This window comes from Fulmarus glacialis, unplaced genomic scaffold (assembly GCF_000690835.1).
Source record: "Fulmarus glacialis isolate BGI_N327 unplaced genomic scaffold, ASM69083v1 scaffold5146, whole genome shotgun sequence".
Classification (NCBI taxonomy): domain Eukaryota; kingdom Metazoa; phylum Chordata; class Aves; order Procellariiformes; family Procellariidae; genus Fulmarus; species Fulmarus glacialis.
The window spans coordinates 42,612-62,060 of NW_009219913.1; the positions used below are offsets into that span (position 1 = coordinate 42,612).

At 43.9% G+C, this 19,449-nt stretch overlaps 1 protein-coding gene across 1 annotated transcript in view; it reads right to left on the reverse strand.

Annotated features, from left to right (window-relative positions):
* Nucleotides 1-7,131: 7,131 nt before the first annotated feature.
* Nucleotides 7,132-19,449, reverse strand: part of HIC2 (hypermethylated in cancer 2) — a 32,554-nt gene continuing 20,236 nt past the window's right edge. Inside the window, exons 2-3 of the mRNA XM_009580548.1 lie at nucleotides 15,171-15,314; nucleotides 7,132-8,956 (exon numbers count right to left, since the gene is read on the reverse strand). Coding sequence (XP_009578843.1) covers nucleotides 7,208-8,920 — 1,713 coding nt within the window. The 5' untranslated portion in view covers nucleotides 8,921-8,956; nucleotides 15,171-15,314 and the 3' untranslated portion in view covers nucleotides 7,132-7,207. The remainder of the gene's footprint in view (nucleotides 8,957-15,170; nucleotides 15,315-19,449) is intronic.

The window sequence follows — 19,449 nt, forward strand, 5'->3', positions numbered from 1 at the left end:
ATTTAAAGTATTAAAATAAAATGGGGAAAAATATCCAGCCAGCCAGAACAAGATCCTCTCCTCATAGAAAAGTTATCCCCAGCCAGTCAAAACTCCTATGGAAGTTAGAGCAGCGGTTGTACTGGGTGCTTCGATTGGTAACTTGTGAATGAGAAAGTTTAAAAAACGTCCCACTCCTCAGGGAAAGCAAGCACTATGAAGTGTGTCCCCTAACTGCCAACAAATGTAGCATGAAGTATTCTGTTTTAGACCTTCCCTACTGCATCCCACAGGGTCTGCTCTGTTCAAAAAACACCGATCCATTGATCCCTATGTGTTCAACACCGGGCTTCAAAATGCTTAGGAAAATTGAGGAAGAAGAGGATGGTGATAGGAGACAACTGACCAAAAAATGCATTTCTAGCTCTAAACTTATGTTTCAGTATTTTTGAGTCCAGTTAGTTAAAACAAGGAAAACAGAATAAATAGCAATTCTGTTGTGGCACAGAGATGAACTGGGGCTGAAACAAAGAAGCCTTCCTGACCAGAAGGTCTAAGAGCCCAACAGCAGAGCTGGAACAGTCTCACAAGGGATCCCAAATCTTTTCCTTTTACAAGGAAAGCAGCAAACTTAGTGAGTCTAATGGGAAATCATCAAAGGTGAAATTTCTTACCCTGCTCTGAAAAAATGCAAAATATGAGTGGAAAGGCGCTGAGAATCAGCTACCGCTTGGCTGCTTGTCTCCTGCACTGAAATCAGGACAATAAAGTACCATGGGACTTAAAATATTGTAACAAGCTACTTTCAGCTATTGAAAGCAAACCCCCAAATTTTCTTTTTCAAGAATATGGCCAGTTCTGGAGTGCAAGAGTAAGCTCATGAAAAGAAAGGAGTTTACAATAAATGCAGGGACTTTGTTGATTTTGAGCAAATCGATAATTTTAAACAAAAACTAAGAAAAAATGCTAGAAGTCTAATTTAATTATTCCAGAGTTACAGCTCAGAGGTCATTTAGATTTTAAACTCTTACTTAAACAAATGTTTATTCAAACATGCTGTCTTAATGATGAGCATTTCTGCTGTCTGGGGAGAGCTAGATGTTTACTATCTAGAGCCTCTCAAACCCATTTAAAATGTAGGGAGGTTTTGTCTCTTTGTTTTTGATTTGCTTTTCCCTTAACTCCAGCCCAGCTGATTGGAAAGGTTTCTGAATTTGGCAAATATCCAGATATCAACAAACATCCTTTCTTCATGCTAATTTTTAAGGCTGTAGCAGGTCCATAACTAACTCCACCAATACTGGAACAAGAGGCTTTGTAAAGTACAGCTTTTCCCAGGGACTCTAACCACCTTACGCTATTGGGAATCTGGTGTTTCAGTATAGTTTGCAAGGCCCATCACAAGATGGCACACAGGCTGTTGGGTTTGGCACAAAGCTTCCTCTAGATATCTTAGGCATCAACTCCCCACTCTTGAGATCCTTACTGCTACCACAGTAAACAGTAAGGAGGGGATGAGGGGAACTTTACTAAAGGAGCTACATCCTGTCCTTCAGGCAAGACGATAGACTTGTCTCAGTCACAAGCTGCAATCGGAAGCACACAACCGTTCCTCTGATGACTTTTACCTTCTCCGGATTTTGCCAGCAGTCACCTCAGAATTCGTTTTGTTTCACTGAGTGCACTGGATGTTTCCCTGGTCAAGACCCATACTCCTGCTTTTCAGAACTGAAGCGACACGGTAAAATACTGCTAACCCAGACTTTGAACCTGCACTGCTTGAAAACAATGCTTTCCACACACACGAGAGAGAGGAAAAAAAAAAACAAAAACCAAAACAGGAATCTTAAAAGAGTGACACTGTAAATGGAAACATTTAAATACAGCAAAACATAAATTCCTCTTCTATGCAAAGCTACAAAAGTCCAGTCTTTGTATTGTCTTCACAGGTTATGGTTTATGGCTATGCTGAGAGTCTCTGAGATTCTTTTTTTTAATATATTTTTTTCATTTTTTTGAAATCCTGTAGAGAAGACCCTGCGGACACATCTTTGTGTTTGCAACTTTCTGAATTACATTGCAAAACTGTGCATACAGAATCTGAGAAATAAATACATTCATTACTGCACATACATATTGATACAAAAACAACACTGTCAAATAGTGTTTGCACCATCTTTGTTAGATATTAAGACCAGGCAAAATTAATATTTCATTTTCCATCAGCCCCCCCTCAAATGTTTGAGGTGGCTTTGGTGTAGAAGGTAAAAGCTACAAAGGATCAAGACTAATGATGGGGAGCTTTTTTTTAAACCTTTTTTTTTTTTTTGGCTTCAGCAGTATTTTAGCAAACCATCTTCATTGGTCATCTTTAGACTGTTCTAACATGCAAATCAAGCTTAGCTTTCTGCCTAGAAAGCCTTAGGAGTTTTGGTTGGGCTCTTTGCGCATGACTGTAAGGTCTGGAGTGAATCAATCCAGCTGTTTAATTAAAAGGTGGCTCAGATGGTCCGAACAGTACAGCTCAGGCCCCAGCACATCTCTGAACAGGAGGAGGCAGCTAGGCGCCCGTGCTCTCGCCCTCACGCCAGACCATTAAAGCTACCCAAGTCACCGCTGGGAGATCAGCCACCTCTGCCACAGCCCCTGCCCAGCGCAGAGGGGCGGTTCAGAGTTGTGCGTACTCTTCCACGTCAGCAGCCACAAAGCCTCACAGAAGCTGCGTGTCAATAGCTCTTTGGTGTCTTCTGTGATCTTTGTGGCTTCTGCTAACTCCCCCAAATGCACAGAGCTGGGCTTTTGGGTTTTTTTTCCAGGAATTAGTTTTTGGAGGCTTTGCAGTAAAGGATTGGAAAACAGCTCAGCCCAGCTCCCCATGGCTAACGGTAAGGAGATGTGCTGGGTACAGCAGCTCCCACCATCTTCTGACAACATCCGTCTCTATTTCTAGAGCTTCTCACATCTCTCTCTACCCTCTTGGTACCCTCAGACTCCCCTGAGGAAGAGGTAGGCTGGAACGCCTCCGCAATAGTGCCTGGGTCTCACTCCCAGCAACATCTCTCATGGTTTGAAGACAAAAAAAATAATATCTACATGCCATATTTCTAATTGCCCTCCCTTTCCCTGCCCTCCCCGAGCAGTGCTGGAATGCAGGCTGGGACACAGATCTCCCCTCCCAAGCTGGGGAATGCTGCGTAGCCTTCAGAGACAAACCAATGGAAAAAGCAAAGATTAATTTTGACTGGCCCCTAGATCTGTTGAGGTCTGAAACTGTAAAAGTTTATGTAAACAATGAGATAAATATATTAGTACTTTTCTGAGCCAAGTGAGGTTCCATACTCATTCAAATGTGCTTTGGTTTAAAAAATAGTTTTGTGAATTTGGGTATGAGCTTCTTTATTCTTTTATACAACTTTTGCTATTTTATCTTTTTTTTTTCCTGTTATTCCGAAAACATTCTGGAACTAAGTGACTAAAGCATACACTTAAGCTGCCTGGCCTCTTTTTTTTTTTCTTTTTGTTTTTTTGTTTGTTTTTAAATTGTTTTATTCCTCTTGAGGCTCTTTGTGTATTTCAAAAAAAATTAAAATAAAATAAAAAAAACCAAAAATGCAACTCCCTCCCCCCCACCCTAAAACTCTTAAAATCTTAAATATGAAACTAGTGTTTTGCTTTCTCATTAAAATACAGAAAAATGTTTGATACAATACTATGTCGTACAAATGCAGTTGAGTGTTTAGGCCCCAAGCAGGCCTGAAACAGTCCCTGAAGTTTTGAGTATTATTAGTTATTCATTATTACTGTCACAATTTGGAAAATGTTGTTTATACTCAATCTATGGAACACAACTTTACACAGCTACTTGAAAAAAGAACAAAATTTCCTTTTGTACAATACTCTTGCTGTACACAGACTTTATGTCGTATTGTTTAAGTGCTGGGGAGGGGATAAATTAAAAAAAAGACGCTCCGAAAAAAAATTTTTAAAAATAGCATTGGGTCCTGAAACTTCAACATGATTCTTGAGGCTTAAGAAGCAAATGAAGAGGGGCCTGGGGGTGGGGGGAGAGGCTACATCACCCACACACATGCTTGTAAAAATGGAATTAAGTGAGGGGGAGCAGGTTATTTGCCCGCTGAGGAGCTCACTGCTTCCTCGCGCCGTGGGCTGCTCCGTGGCTTGGCTCAGTCGGTCACAGCTTGAGCTGCTGTCCCAAGGGTGGCTTCTGCACAGACACCCACCTGCTGTCCCCATCGCTGGCTGTGTGCCACAGCGGTGGCGGACCCGTCTCAGCAAACTGAAGGGCCGCAAGTGAACGGGGGAAACCCGCATCCAAAACCTGCAGCGGGGGACAGGCTTCATCCCCGGCTGTGCCCTTCTCACTGAGGGAGCTAAAAATTGTTTTGAAAATCTGGACTCGATGGGTCCTTAGCCAGCCGGCAGCAAGGGGAGCCTGCTCTGGCTGCAGCCTAAGCCAGCGTGGGATTCAGCTCAGGTTTAGGATGGTTGGAGGGAAGGTAAAGGCAGGGTGAAAGTGCCTAGGAACTAATATCTTGCACAGCTGTCCCTGGGCCCTGCTGAGACTTGCTCTGAGAAAAAGGTAGATGGCAAGGCCTTCCCTGTCCTCCCCAAAGACTATTTTGGGGACATTCTCAGGGGGGTTTGGCAAGGAATCAAGGAGAAAAGAATTCAATATATACTCAAAATGTGGAAGTGCTAAAGACACTAAAAACCCACCTAACCCCCCAAAAGAAAACAGCACATCTCAGCACAATTAGAAAAAAACAAAAGTCCATGCTCCCCTCTCACGCTCCACAGCTCGCAGGCGTCCGGGAGCAAGTGGACAATGGCACTGGGAGAAGCACACTGGAGCGCGGCGGGCGAGAGGGGCGAGCGTGTTCCCTGTAACGTGACACCAGGCCAAGGCTCAGCGCCTTTGGGTTGTCTATTGCTTGGAGCCTGGATTCCAGTTTCCTCAGTTCATTCAATTGACCCAAAAACTTCTTATGGACTAGTCTACCTTAACAAAAAAAAAAAAAAAACAAACACAAAAAACAAACAAAAAAAAACCAATAGAAAATGAAGCTTATATTTCTTTGTTTTAGTCAAACATGCTCACTTTTTTGTTTTTTTTTTTTTTTCTTTTTTCTTTTTTGGTCGAAACTTAAAAAAATCAGTTTTGTTTTTTTAAAAAAGACAAAACGTGAGGTTTGGTAAACCTTACGCATAGAAACTATACTGGTTTGAGTGGGGAAAAAAAAAAAACAAACAAATGAAAAAATATAAGTGTAAACCTTACTCAATTCAGAAGGGATGATTCTACTGGCTGTGAATTTTTACCACCACAGTCACGGGAGGCTTGAAATAAGCCATAGCTTTCCACAAGGTCACGCCAACAAAGTCAAGAGGGCCAAGAATCGGTGGGCTAAGTTCTCTGTCTTCTCTCCTAAACCAATAGCAGCTGTTGGCTGTGATGTCTTATGCAGATGTTGCAAGAACATTTTGTTTCTTTTTCTTTTCATTTTTCTTCTTTTTTTTTTTGTGTGCGTGTGTTAAATTGTCTAAAAGGGAGGATATGAAACACTTTGGTTTGCTTTTTCCTCCTCTCCCCCACCTTATTGCACTCTGGATTCTAGTAAATTATAGGCTGCTATGCCCTCACCCTCTGTCCTGCCAGGTGTTTACAGACTGACCCAGATGTGCTGGGGGAGTGGAAGATGAGGGGGACATTTTCCCCTCCCCATAGTATCCAGATTCAATAAACAAAGCTGGAAAGGGCCCAAAAAGCTCAGAGAAGTTTTCTTCTTTTATCTAAAAGTGACTACAAACAGCCAAGAGACTGCGAATGAGCCAGTCCAAGCAGCCAGCACAGCCTCTGGCTCAACGTATTTTTTGCTTTGTCTTTGGCCGAGCTTTGCTTTAACATTTCTCTAGCTGACTTTTGATGGAAGGACGGGGTGGTAAAAATCCCTTAACTTTAATTTAGCTTCTACTTTTATACATTTAATTACTTACAATAAGAGAAAAAAATGCCTAATCTTTCACTAACCATCTTATTGTTCTCATGAATTCAAGAGGTAGCAAAGGTAACAAGTCTGTCCACACAGACTCGCTCTTTAGTGAGGGAGGAAAGCTAAAAACATACACACACACAAAAAATAAAATAAAAAATAATAAAAAAGTACCTAAGGAACTTGTAGCAAGTCCAGCCTACATCAAACCCCCTCCCCGCCCACCCACCCTAGAATTAACCTCAGACCTTCCAGTTCAAACATTCACATAAACGTTACAATGGTTTTTCCTTTAATAAAACAAGTACCTCTAAGCAAAGAATATTCATACGAAACTACTAGAAAAGTAAAGATGACCCCCTGCTCACTGAAAGAAATTCCCAGGGCATCCAGTCCCTGTTCAGTCATGGGTAAGGCAGAAGAGGTTTGTGTGTTTTGTGGGAAAAGGTGGCATGTGGTTACATGTGCCAAGGATAAAGATCAAAACCAAAAGAGGGAGGGATGGTGAGGAGGCATCGCCATTTCTTTAAGTGAAGCACTCTGGCTGGTGCACACCTAGGTAGACTGCTCTCCCCACCATCGCCAGCCCAGGGGGAGGGTGGTGGGTTCCACCATGGCTATGGCTTTCCCACAGTATCCGAAGGGGCTGCCAACCCTGTGAGATGGTCCACAGACACAGCTTCCGCGCTTGTGAATGCAATGCTATGTTATTTCACAGCTACTTAGGTCACTGAAAAGGTGTACTTCATTTGCTTTTTAATGACAAGAAATGCCCCTACTGAGTTTGGTTTTAAGAGAAGAGGTGAGTAGGGTGACAGTAACGTGAAGGAAAGGCAGGGAAGGGGGAGCCAGCAGAGGTCGAAATTTCCCCATGGTCCCCTACCTGCTCTGGATAGTCAATATGGCAATGAAGTCAATGTGCGCAAAAAGAAGTGGCGTTTCTTGCCAGATCACCAAGGTTTGGAGGGAGAGTTGGACTAAATGCATCAGCTTGGCTGTGGACCTTTCTTTTTTTAAAAAAAGGGAAAAAAGGAACTTTTTTTTTTAAATGTTAAAGCTACATTTGTTTAGGCCTCCCATGACTGAACAGAGTATGGGGAGTTGCCCCCTTTTTTGTTTGTTTTTTTTCTTTTTTTCTTTTTTTTTTTTTAAGCAGCAAGTCTACAGAAAGGTAAATCACTGCGGATGGGCTCGAAGCTCATTCTGGAGTCTTTGGCTTATGTGGGAGAGGTATGCATTCGCAGGTGGCTGATCAGATTGCGCTGCTGGGTGAATTTCCCACCACACAGTTGACATTCGTAAGGTTTTTCTCCTGAGTGGACACGCATATGCTCTGTCAGTCGGTACTGCCGGGTAAAGCGCATCCCGCATTCCTCGCAAGCAAAGGGCTTGAGCCCTAAGTGGCTGCGCATGTGCCGTGTCATGGTGCCCCGCTGCGTGAACATCTTGCCGCAGATGTTGCAAGGGAAGGGCCGCGTCAGCCAGTGAGTCTTCTCATGCTGCCGCAGTGTGGCTGGATCCTTGTAGCTTTTCTCACACACTGAACACTTGAAGGGCCGGGACTCTGCAGCGTAGGACTGGTTGGGGTTGGACAAATCCTCGGCTTCATCCTTGCCGCCGTACGTGCCTTCCTCCTTGATGTAAAGGTCTTCCTCAGTGTGCGTCTCCACATGGGCATTGAGCTGCTCGGAGCTGGGGAAGCCTTTGCCACAGGGGATACAGACGTACAGGTTGTCGCCGTAGGCCACTGGCTCAAACCCCTCCTGCCGGTAGACATAGTTGGCACTAGTATGCCCGCCGCTCTCGCTCTCGCTCTGGCCGCTGTCGTCACTGTTCTCCTTACCATTTTCCACCTCCTCCTTACACGGGTAGGGTAGGTCTGCGCCGTAGGCCCCGGCCAGACTCCGCTCCACGGACTTGGACAAGGGCCCCAGCAGGATACCGTTGGGCAGCCCTTCGCCCTCGTCCCTGTCTTTGCCACCCTCCTTTCGGTCAAAGGCGTTGTCTTTCTTGATCCACTCCTTCTTGCGGGACGAGTGCCGGAGGCCCTTGCGCTGGCTGCTCTCTGTCAATGAGTGGTGGCACTCTTCGCTCAGATCCATCTCCATGGGGTCGCTGCTGTCCGCCATGCTGTGAGGGGCTCCGACTCCAGACTCGTCGAACGATGAGGCACTGTTGGCTGCGGGGGCTGAGGCAGATTGGGGAGAGCCATGCTGGCTTTCGCTGTGCTGCGTGTCATCGTGGGAGGCTGCAACAGGGAGCGACGGGCTTTTTTTGGACAGGTCGAGGCCTAGCTCCTGGTCACCAGTGCTCCCATTCGCACTGCTGCCCCCACCGCCGTTCTTACTGGCTCCCCTGCTTAAGGAGTGACAGTTCTCTTGGTTGGAGCTGCTGATGAAGACCTCGTCATCGGAGAGCTTTCCCTTTGACAGCTCCTTTGAGTGTGAGCCCTTCAACCCCTCATTTGACCCTGAATAGCGAGCTTGGATGACCGAAGCAGTGGAAAGTCTCTGACTCCTGGCAGATCTCCCAACACCAAGGCCACTGGCCTTGCCAGCAAAGGACTTGCCGTTCCGCTTCAGCTTCTTTCTGCAGAGAGCTGCCAGGTCGTGCAGTTGGAGGTAGCTTGCTGCGGTGAGGAGAGCATTAAAGTTCTGTTCACCGGGCTGGTCAGTCGTTAAGAGCTTACCAGTATAAATAAAGTCCAAGATCTGCCGGAACACAGTGGGGTTCACCATGTCCGTGTCTAAGTTAATCAGGTTGTCATGCAGGACAAGGGATTTGAAATACATGCTGCTGGCTGCCAGGATGTTCTTATGGGCACGAAACAGGGCATTTTCTACCACAATGATCACATCACAGAGGAAACCTTTGGCTCGTTGCTGGTTCAGCTGCAGTAGCAGTTGTTTGGCATGATTTGGCAGTTCCATCTCCACCTTCTCTTCCTTTCACCTTCACCTTACCACCTGCAAAACAGGAGGATGAGAGGTGTGAACCTGCTGTTTCCACTCGAACAAGTCTACATTTAATAGACTGGCTTAACACGGTACTGTCTATGTTAGGCTTGACACTGACTAAGGAGCTCTGGGTTCAGCCCTGCAAGCTGTGATCCTGCTTGGAATACGGAGAGAAGTATTTCTCATGCTAAGGTTTGATTCAAGTCTTTCAAAAATCAGATTTGCAAATATCTTTTTACAAAAGCAATCGTCATTGCTGGAATTACTATTCAAAAATACCAGCAGGAAAAAAATAGTTAGGTACAGGGAAAAGCTGGTTCCCTCTCCTGACACAAATCTGAAGGGAGGATGAGGAGCAAGAAAAAAAGAAAGAAAAAAGAAGCATCTACCTCACTGCCATTTGCATATCTGAGCATGTAAAATAATTAGCATAAGCTGTAGCTTCCCTGCTTTAACATGTCTGTTTGTTTCTTGGCTCTTACACGTTGAAATCTTACAAACACCCAGCTGCTCTGGGGTTGAGAAAATGACATGTAGCAACTAAATCCATTGAAGATGGAATTAATCACACTGAGGTGTGAATGGGAAATCTCCTTAAGAGTATGAAAGGCTGCTTTAAAAACCACCCGCCTGGCAATGTCCATATCCCAATCCATTGACGTGAAGGGCTAGAATCAACCCTGAACTGGCTGAAATTCAGGATGCTGAGCTAGCTAAATGCCACCAAATATCTTCAATAATCTGAAACTGTTTTCTTAAGTTAATTCTGCCCTGCCTTTAGTTTTGAAGGAATTTTGTTTAAACTGATAGTCAGGTAACCTATCTCAAGTCACAGTCTCTCTACCCTGAAGTACTGGGAAGAGAGGAAAATTATGGTTACCTCTGTGTAGTTTATGTATTTCACAAAGAGTATTCACTGTGTATTTTAGTTTAGATATTTCTATTGGCTTTCCCAGTAGTATGGACTGTATGAAATATTTAGTTTGAGGTGTATCAGAACTAATTGCAATTTCACATTTGGTAGATACTACAATACATAAAAACTAGAATTTAAATCTGGGGCTGCATTCAAGAATCCAAGATCAATTTTTAAACTTTTTTTCTTGTTTTTTTTTTGTTTGAAAGTGCCAACTACTACTTGTAATGGGCATTTATCTGTTAAAGTTGATTTAAAATAGTTTCTGAGGTTCAAACATAGGAATTAAATACCAAACATAAAACAGCCACCTTTAGCCTTCCACTTTCTTCCTTCCCAGTTCATCTTATTATTGAAACAGATTTCTCTTACTGAAGGAGGAGCAGGCCATAAGTCCACAGAAATGAAGAGCTTAAATTTTCTCTTAAAATCATCATCAGTTAATGTTTTTATCGCTTGTGAGTCCCATTACCACATTCTGTCCCATCAGATTTCAAATGATGAAGCATTAGACTGCATTATCTTCCCTCTGTGTCAAGTACGTGTACACAAGAAAAAGAAATACGGAGTGATACTATCAATATTAAAAATAACCTCCCTCAAACCTGATTCTCACTAACTGATGATAAATAGAAAGATTTCATTTGGCAGAAAGGTGGTAAATTTACATCATGCATTTCTGCACAACAAAAAGTTTTTGCTTTATGAAAAAAGCTACCAAAAAGTAAACGAATGCAATTTTTCCTCCAGTTTTGCTGCCTGAGTAGCCTGGTACTTATAGTTTTACCAACAGATCTGCCAAGCAGGTACCTCCGTTTTTCCACAGGACACATTTCTTCACTTGGTTAGCTGGTCAGCCTGGTACTTGGTTACACATTTGGTAGAATTTTGTGGCCCCTGTTCGGGTACCAGCACCTAATTCAGCATCCACACAGATCTCAGTGGCTCATCACCTTGACCCACAGCTAAAATGGCTGCTCTGCTTTTCTGTTCTATATTGTTTCAGCAATGGATGGGAACCCAAGGAGACAGTGGATTCACCACTGTGCCTTTGTGCACATTAATGTTGTTCCCAGAAATGGCTGGCTTTGGAAAGGGTAGCAGCCAAAAGGAGGAAATACAGGCTTGCCATGGTGCTAGCCAGTTATTTCTTCTCCATCTATAGTGTTTCTGTCATAGAAAGTCACCCTGCAGCATCACAACACCGTGATAGAGACAGGGATTACCACCACTAAACAGTGTTGAGCACTTCAAAAACAAGTTTTGCTGTAATTAGTTTCATCAGAGTTGCAGCACGCAGGCAATGTGTCTAGTTCTAGTGGCTTGCTTCCAGAATTGCTGATTAAGAGGAAGAAGCAACAGCACAGAGGCACCAAATACCCACTTTTATCTAGCCAGGCCAGTAAAAGCACTTACTTCTGGGTCACCGAGATATATTGATAGGGAAGGACAAAAACATGGCTTGCAACATTACACACCATCTATATATATAAATGCATCCTGCTCAAGAATAGCAAGAAACAGCCTACTACTACACTATTTTCACTACAAACATAATGGTGCTTCTCCATGCACATAATACACAAAATCTCTGGATATGATTTTTAAGTGTTCCATAAAGGACAAATATGGGAAAGGAAAGGAAACAGCACAGCCAATATATTTTTCCTAAACAGACTAATAAAAAAAAAAGTATGTTACTAAAGTAAAAGCAAGGTTATTTCCCATTCATGTGGCACTTGAAGCAGAGGTCTAAAAATCTCTGTATACATTGTTTGTCTAAGCCTTTGCAGAGAGTCAAGGCTTGCTGCAGCTACTAATGGGAAATATTTTTTGATTTTTACTTCTGTTTTTTTCTTTCTGCCTTAAGTGATATTGAAACCAGGTAATGAGCCTGCAGGGAAAGCCCTGGAAACAGGGGTAGAATTATAGTTCTGCTTTTTACTGACCTTCATGAGGAAGATAATGTTATTATTAAACCTCAGTATGTTCTGCAGCATAAAAATTAGCATAGTGCAAGTTGTTTAAACTACCTCTATTTATCTCACATGTCATATTTTACAGAAGTATTCATGTTCATTAGGACATAAGTATGAGGTAGGCTATTAACTTTAGTAGATTCTAAAAGCAGCGGTCAGGTTTAAGCACTATAACACTGCCTATCAAATTTGAATTTGTTAGCTGAAGTCTAACATGGATTTAGCGACCTCAACAAAATGAATGTAATGGAACAAGGCAGCAAAATCTTCAGCCAAGTTTAGAGCCCCATGTTTAAAATTTTGCCAGAATTGCCCACTGGGGGCTTTTACCAGATCAGCAACACCTTTGACTGACGTACCTTTGTTGACAAAAGCTTTATAGCATCAACCTGGCTTGTGTATCTTGTGCAGTCCTGAACAAAAATAAATCCATTCCAGATATTTTCCAGAGCTGACCAGTTACAAACCCTTCTTTAGCAATGATGCATTTCAGAGGTTGGGGAAGAGGGGTGTGGTGGAAAACTTGTTAGCGAAAGAGAAGCAGGCATTATTCCTCAATCTATGGCATTCCTAAGATCTCACTTCTAGCTGAAAGCATGGGACCAAAGACAACTACAAGGTTAAGTCCAGTATAAAAGTTAGCAGATCTTCCCAACAAATGGCAGGTGCAGCCTTACAAAGGCCTTGCTATCCATTAGTTTGCAGAGACTGGCTCTTAACAAACCCTGAACATTTGGATAACATCACCACCACCGATAATGACAACAAAAGCCCCAAAAAGCCCTGAAAAATCACAGTGGTTTGTATTTCTTGTATCTCAGTATCATTTTTAAGAACCCTTCCTTTTCTGTTTTATGCAAAAAGAAAGAAAAAACATACTCCCAGTTCAGAGGAGCCCTGGCTCAGAAAGGGCTCCGATGTATTTCAAGTAAAAAAACCAAACCCTAGACCTCAAGAATATGTAGATGTCTCACTGGGGCCACAGTCTTTTATCATTGAATTTGGTGCACAATATTTCACTCCTTTGCATTTAAAACAGGATCACAGAAAGCTTTGGACAAATAGCATTAGAGATGGTCTTTCTTCAGATTCAGGTTGCTTCCTAGTCATTCAAGACACATAGTTTTCAGAGCAATGAATCTGCTCAAATATTTTTGTGCAAGTAGAGAATGAAGCAAGACTGAGGCTCTCCACTACCTCCACCATATCCATGACACTGAGACACAGCACATGCAAAGACATGAAAATACAGGGCACAAATCACAGAATACAGTAATGCTGCAAGCAGATGCCACACATCAAACAAAGCTTCGCAAGCTAAGAGCTGATAGCGTCTTCGTAAGCAATATTGCCCAAGGAGCTGGGTAACTGCGAGCTGCTGTGCCCAGCCTGGGGCACACTGTGATCCTGTGGGCATGAAGATTGTGCAGAACACACAGACTGCTCCAGGAGCTGTGCTGCACTCGCTACAAAGCAGGAAAAAATTAATTTTCTCTCAATTTCCACAAAGACTCTGGACATCACCGAAAATTGGATTGCCAAAGCACAGGAGAAGAGGAATCCCTTCACCCCTTTAAATAGTATAAAATCTACACATTCACTACAGATTTGATTCTCTTTAATATCACTAAATCTCTTCCTAAAAGTAATTGCTGAATGAATGCTAAATGTGTAATCTTAGCAAACTCTGGCAGGAGATGCTATTTGATTTCATCTCTGAGTTATAGATTGCAGCATATGAATATTGTTTACCTTTTAAGAAGCAACACCAGTGAAGCAAAGAATCAATCAAAAACAGATCTAAGGAATCACTCATTTCACGTAGAGGATTTGTGGAGGGATGAGAAGGCTAGACACCAAGCACCTGAACAGTGAACTAATAGTACTGCAGATAAAAACCAACAAACAGATTAGATGTGATGTATCAAATTAGATGCCGTTAAAGCGTTAGCCTACTGTGCATGTTATAAAATACCTAGGAAAAGATAGTGGCCTGCTTACGTATTTCTCCACCTTCCCAAGCAGTTGTGCTGCACTGAGCAGACACTGCAGCAGCAAGCATGGGGAAGAACAAGACAAAATTAAATCAATTGCTTCCTACATTGCTCTTTCCCGCCAATTTACTTTGGACATTAATAATGCTGTGTCCAGCTGCTACTGGATCTGGGTGAAACTGAAACAGATGACTTCTGCACCCTTCAGTTTCAGATGAAGTAACTTTTTTAGAGCACTTGAAGACCCCACTGGGAAGAGAGCTTTCCTGTTGCTTACTGGCTCATCTGATCTTCCTCTCCCCACATCCCAACAGTTCTGTTCTATTTCCAGGACTTTCCCGAGGTATCAAGGTATCGGTGAGGTAGGCTTTCATGGCCACTAACCTTCCCTTCCAGGAGCTGCCGTTGGCAGGTCATTAGCCCATGCCTTGTAAAGGTATTCACATTCCAGAGCAGCAGAGGCATAGGGAGGAATGCAGGAACTGTGTAAACCCACATGGTTCCCTATCCCCAGCCCCTGTGAGCAGGCAGACAGCAGGACTCGGAAACAGAGGCAAGAACATGCATTTTCATCATTGGCAGTGGAGCAGCAAAAGCTCTGTGGCAGAAAACAGGATGCAGCATCCTTGTTTTTCTCACAGCCATATCTTCAAAATAGGTAGGACCAACATGTTAAGTTACTCAGGGAGAGGTCTGCAAAGCTGGGCGAGGGAAAGAAAGCAACATGCAGGACAGAGCAGGATATGCAGCTGATGTTACAGGTGTGGACATGGAAAGGAGAAGGAGAATGGAGGATCATTTCGCAGAGGATACCACATCAGCAAACTTAAAGTGGCCCTTGTTTAGTTTGTTACATTCCAATTAGTGCCAGGCAGAACTGCCCTCCTGGGTCCCTGAAGCAGCTCTTGCAGGACTCCCGCAGAAACAGTATAGCTTTGCTTATGGACACAAGCACCTGTTCGGTACCTCTGTGCGGCAACGTTTGGACATTAGGTACGTGGGCAATACGTGCTCAACTGCTACCAGCTCCTGGCCCAAAAAGGAGAGAAGAAAAAGAGTCAGATGATTTCCCCAGTCCCTTCTCTTTCCTGTTCTAGAATAACAAGGAGAGCCCAACATGGCGAGGCCCTTCTCTACTGCATGGCAAACTGCCCAGGGAAGGGGAATCTCCATGGGTGAAAAGGGTAGGGGCCCTGTGTGCATGAAAGCACTAACATCAGGAGAGCAAAGTGATTTCCAGTCAGTGCAAGGCTGCAGCAAAGCAGGAACACCTTGCTATACAAGCTGAGACTACGAGCAGTAGAATGCAGATTAACCACTTGGTTGCCGCTTACCATGCCAGGTACATTGGGCTAAAGGCACCTCCATCCAGTGCTGCCCGACGTGCCAGGTACATCCCATGATGTTCCATTGAAATCACAACAGGCCATCAATAGAACGTGGCTGCACGGATGCAGAATGGAGAACCAGCAGGGACGCTGTTAAATGCAATTAAAAAACTGCAATCAAAATTGAAACGTACATTTTAAAACGGCCACCTGCCTTAAATATGTAACTACTAGAACAACCTCCCCTCCACCCATTTCTCTCCCCAGAACTGCTGAACTGCGACGGAAACAGAGCAGAAGGCTTCTGCAAGTTTCTTGATGACTCTCTCTGGCCACCTCCATTCAGGACTCCCAACGGCACTGAGCTTCAGGGGGACCAGTCCATATATATCCAAGAACAGCAGATCCCGGGATGTCTGCACAGCTTCCTTCTGCCCAGAAATTCAGGCAACTAAATATCACCATTTAGAAATGCCTCTACAACGAGAAAAGCCTGGCGCCAGAGCTTCATGGTCTCATTCCCCACACAGTACAAGCAATGGAAGAAACACTTAAATGCTGATCCTCTGTGTTGCCCCCATTTCCCTGTCCCCCTTTCCAAGCCTTTGATGTCCTGCTCTTCTAGACATGTTATGGCATTGAGCCAGGCTGGGTCCTTTGGCTTTTGTTACGTCTGTGGTGCAAGACAGGAAACAAAAATACTGTATACCTTCTCCTATTTATGATGATGCTTCACTGATAGTTTAATCTACATTCTTGGAGACTGGAGATCAAGTTGATTCATGGTGAACTGCAGCTGGTATGAGAGTCACAAAACTGAAGATCTATAATTCCACCCTTCCCTACCCAAAGGAAAAAGCAACAACATCTTTTCCATGTCAGGGAAAGGCACATCCCCCAGATACACAGCTTGTCAAGCCTAGGGTATCCTCTGTAGTGCGTATCCTCCTTCCCCCAGAGCTCCTGTAATCAGCTCTGGCAGGGTTATCAAAGAGGACAGTCTCAGGGTAGATACTAAGCACAGGTCCCTCTCTACAAGTGGTGATGCTGCCCCAGTGTAAAAAAAAACAAAACAAAAACCCAGAACAGAAATAAGCCTGCAGCCTCACAAGGATTTAAAATAGGTTTTTAGATCCTTATGGTGAAGTAAAACTTCTGCATAGCTCTTGTCACTTCGGTGGCAGCTGTGCTGCTGGAGTTAGAAATCTTACATTTAAAAAGTTAGAGTATTATTATCATTTCAAAACCTTAAGAGATAAAAGGCCAAATGAAAAAGACTTACAATAATTAATGTAGTTGGATGAGAGAGAACGTAAAGGAGGACAGTGGCCTGGCAAATAGAAAGTGTCTTTGTGAAAAGGACACTGAACGTAAGGAGATAGTTCTTCATTCTTCCTGGACATCTGCTGGGCTCAGGCCCGGGACAGTGTTCCCATCATTCCCACCTGCATTCTTATCTCCACAATTCTGTAACTAAATCCCTTTTGCACTGAACTAATAGGTCTTTTGTATTCAGATCGCCCTGTTTTGACTGCTATAGACCGAAGATTTTTAAATCTTGTCAATACAATAAAGAAGTTAAATGTAAGCAGGCTATGCTGAGCCAAGAGCATTTGCTGAACTAGTCTGAACGGACCACTGCCAGCATGAACAGGCCAACCCCATTTAAATAGCATGCAACTTTAAGCATAATGGGCCAGAGCCCCAGGGATTTGGAGCTCCCCCCTCTCCAAGAGATCACACACTCTAGACTGCATACAAGCAACATGCTACTGGCTGCATGTGCCAGCATCAGGACTCTGCAAAACACTCAACAATACCAGCAATACTCAGCTTAAGAAAGGCTGAATGCTGCACAAAGGTATTTCTTGGACAGGTTTCGAGACAGCAGCTTAAATGCAGATTTACACCCAGATTACAGCAATTTGCTTCTTGCTACTGTGAAGCAAGAAGCTCTTCTCCATAGTTGTATTTCCCCTCTAGGGCAGAGATTAGCAGAGAACTGCTTAAAACAAAGGTGTTTCCTACTGTTAGAACATCACACTGCAGTCAGAAATGAAGCTTCCTGCCAATTCCCTAAACAGAGCCCTTGTATATTATCCATTTATTTTCACTGCTGACATGAAGGACCCTAAGACTACCCAAACTCTTTAGTGGGAGGAGAAGAGAAGAGGCATGGACTTTGCAGATCTTGTCAAGCAGAGCCAGGCACTAAAAATTCCTGCATATCTGCAGAGCACAGTTGATCTCGGGAACACAGCAGTGGCACAAACCAAATAGAGCCTCAGAAGCTAGTGAGCAGCAATAGATGGGCTTTTCTGCAACCCTGCAACAGCTGAGCAAGCTCAGCTCCAACTGTACCTGCATTGCAAGTGGTAAAGGCAGCTCTGATGTCCCATGCTAATCTAACGACTCCTTATTGCACTAAAGTACCCACATATTCAGTGGAGTAGCTCAGATCACACAGGAGGAAGGAGACCCTCTACCCATCCACCAGTTAAGGCCCCTTTGGTATGCAAAATTCCTCTGTTTCCCAGCTGCCTTTGAGCCTTGATGTATAGAATTGTCCCTTTACAATGCAAGAATTTAGGACATGACTAAAGGATTGTTGCTACCTTCCAGCTAATCCTACAGAGTGTTAGGCAGAATCAACAACCCTATGAATTACATGGAGTGAGAAGATGCTTCTGGTCCTAAAAGCTTGGGACCTGTCCTTCAAGTATGGTAGGCCAGAGTTGGCAGGGGGTGCACAGGGTGGCAGCTTCATGCTGGGCATTGCTCTGGGGGCAAGAGCACCCAGCACCGTGGAGACAAAGGAACGTCATGACCCTTTTCCAGCTTTTCCCAACTGTCTTATGGCACCCTCCCAGTTGCAGCACAGCTTTAGGGCTCTGAGTCACCACAGGTACAAGCTGATAGCTGGGTTGCGAAATGCAGCAATACTGGAGCAAATGCGTGGCCCTTTCAGCTGTCCCTGCAACTGGGAAGGGATCTCCAGGACAGGGATGAGGCAGGCAGCTGGGAGTGTTGAATCCTCTAGCGATTGTGACTCAGACCCCTTAGTTACAGGGTTTGTTAGAGCAAACAAGGCCTCGGAGTACTGGGAGAAATCGGAGAGGGTTTGATAAAGATCTTCCCAATTGGCCTGCTTATTTTTATTTCTTGTGTGGACTCAGCAAACTTTTCTGCAGAGAGAAGCAGTCTGCACTGAAGTATCTTCATACAGAATACTGCTATTATCATGAACTTGTTGCAATAGTTAACACTGAGCTTCGTGCTGAGGGTTGCAGGAAGAACATGGGTAGTGACAGCCCTGGACCAAAATGTCATCTCTCTCACCACATGCCAGATACCAGTGAGCACAGAAACAAACTTTGCTGTCTCATTTTCTTCTGCGAGCCCAAATCTCATTCCCTTATCTCATGCATACCTGCAAATGCAGCAGCAGCAGTTCTCCTTAACACAAATAAACAATGCCTTACATACAGCACCTTTTGCACTTTATCCACCATTTTATGTTTTTTTGCCAAGAACTGACCAAGTACTCAGCCCTGTACCTCCCAGAGAAATCTTTGTCTCTAAGCTCCACTCCTGTGAAGCCTTTCAAGCAACCACTGTTTAAGAATCGGTTCTGGCAGTATCAAGACTCTACTGCCTGCCAAATGTCCCTCCGAATCAGATGCTTAGCTGATCATCCTGAAGATTTGGTTCTTTGCAACCACCAAAAAGTGTTTCTGCAACTCTAAGCCTGGCAAATGAGAGGATGCCAGAAAGCCACTATTGCTTGCAAAAGCAGAAGCACTAACAGACTCCAAGTTTTGCAAACTATCTGCATTGCATCCAAATATGTCCAAGCTGAAGATAACCTAAGGGGAAAGCAGGGTTTACTCATTTTCAAAATTCTTCATTTCTTTGGCTGCCTTTCCTCAACCATTACTTCTCATTTTGACTGTTTTATTCCTCTGTCTTCTTCACTTGAGACTTCAGACTTTCTTTAAACTCAGCTCACAGGCTGCAAGGAGATCACTCTACATACACTTCCAAAATCCACCTCTTCCCAGCAAGGCTCCCATCCTGCCATCCTTATCCTGCAGCACTGCACAACAGTGGTCCAGAGCTGCAGATATCTCATGCGCATTTGGCCAACGTTCTCTGTCAAACAGTTTCTCAGCTTTGGGGATTACAGCCCCAGGCGCATTATGAAATGCAGCCCAGCAAGGTCATGGGGTGTTGAAAACTTTGCTACAATCCAAAGCAAAGGATCTTCCTCCTTTCCTTCCCTACA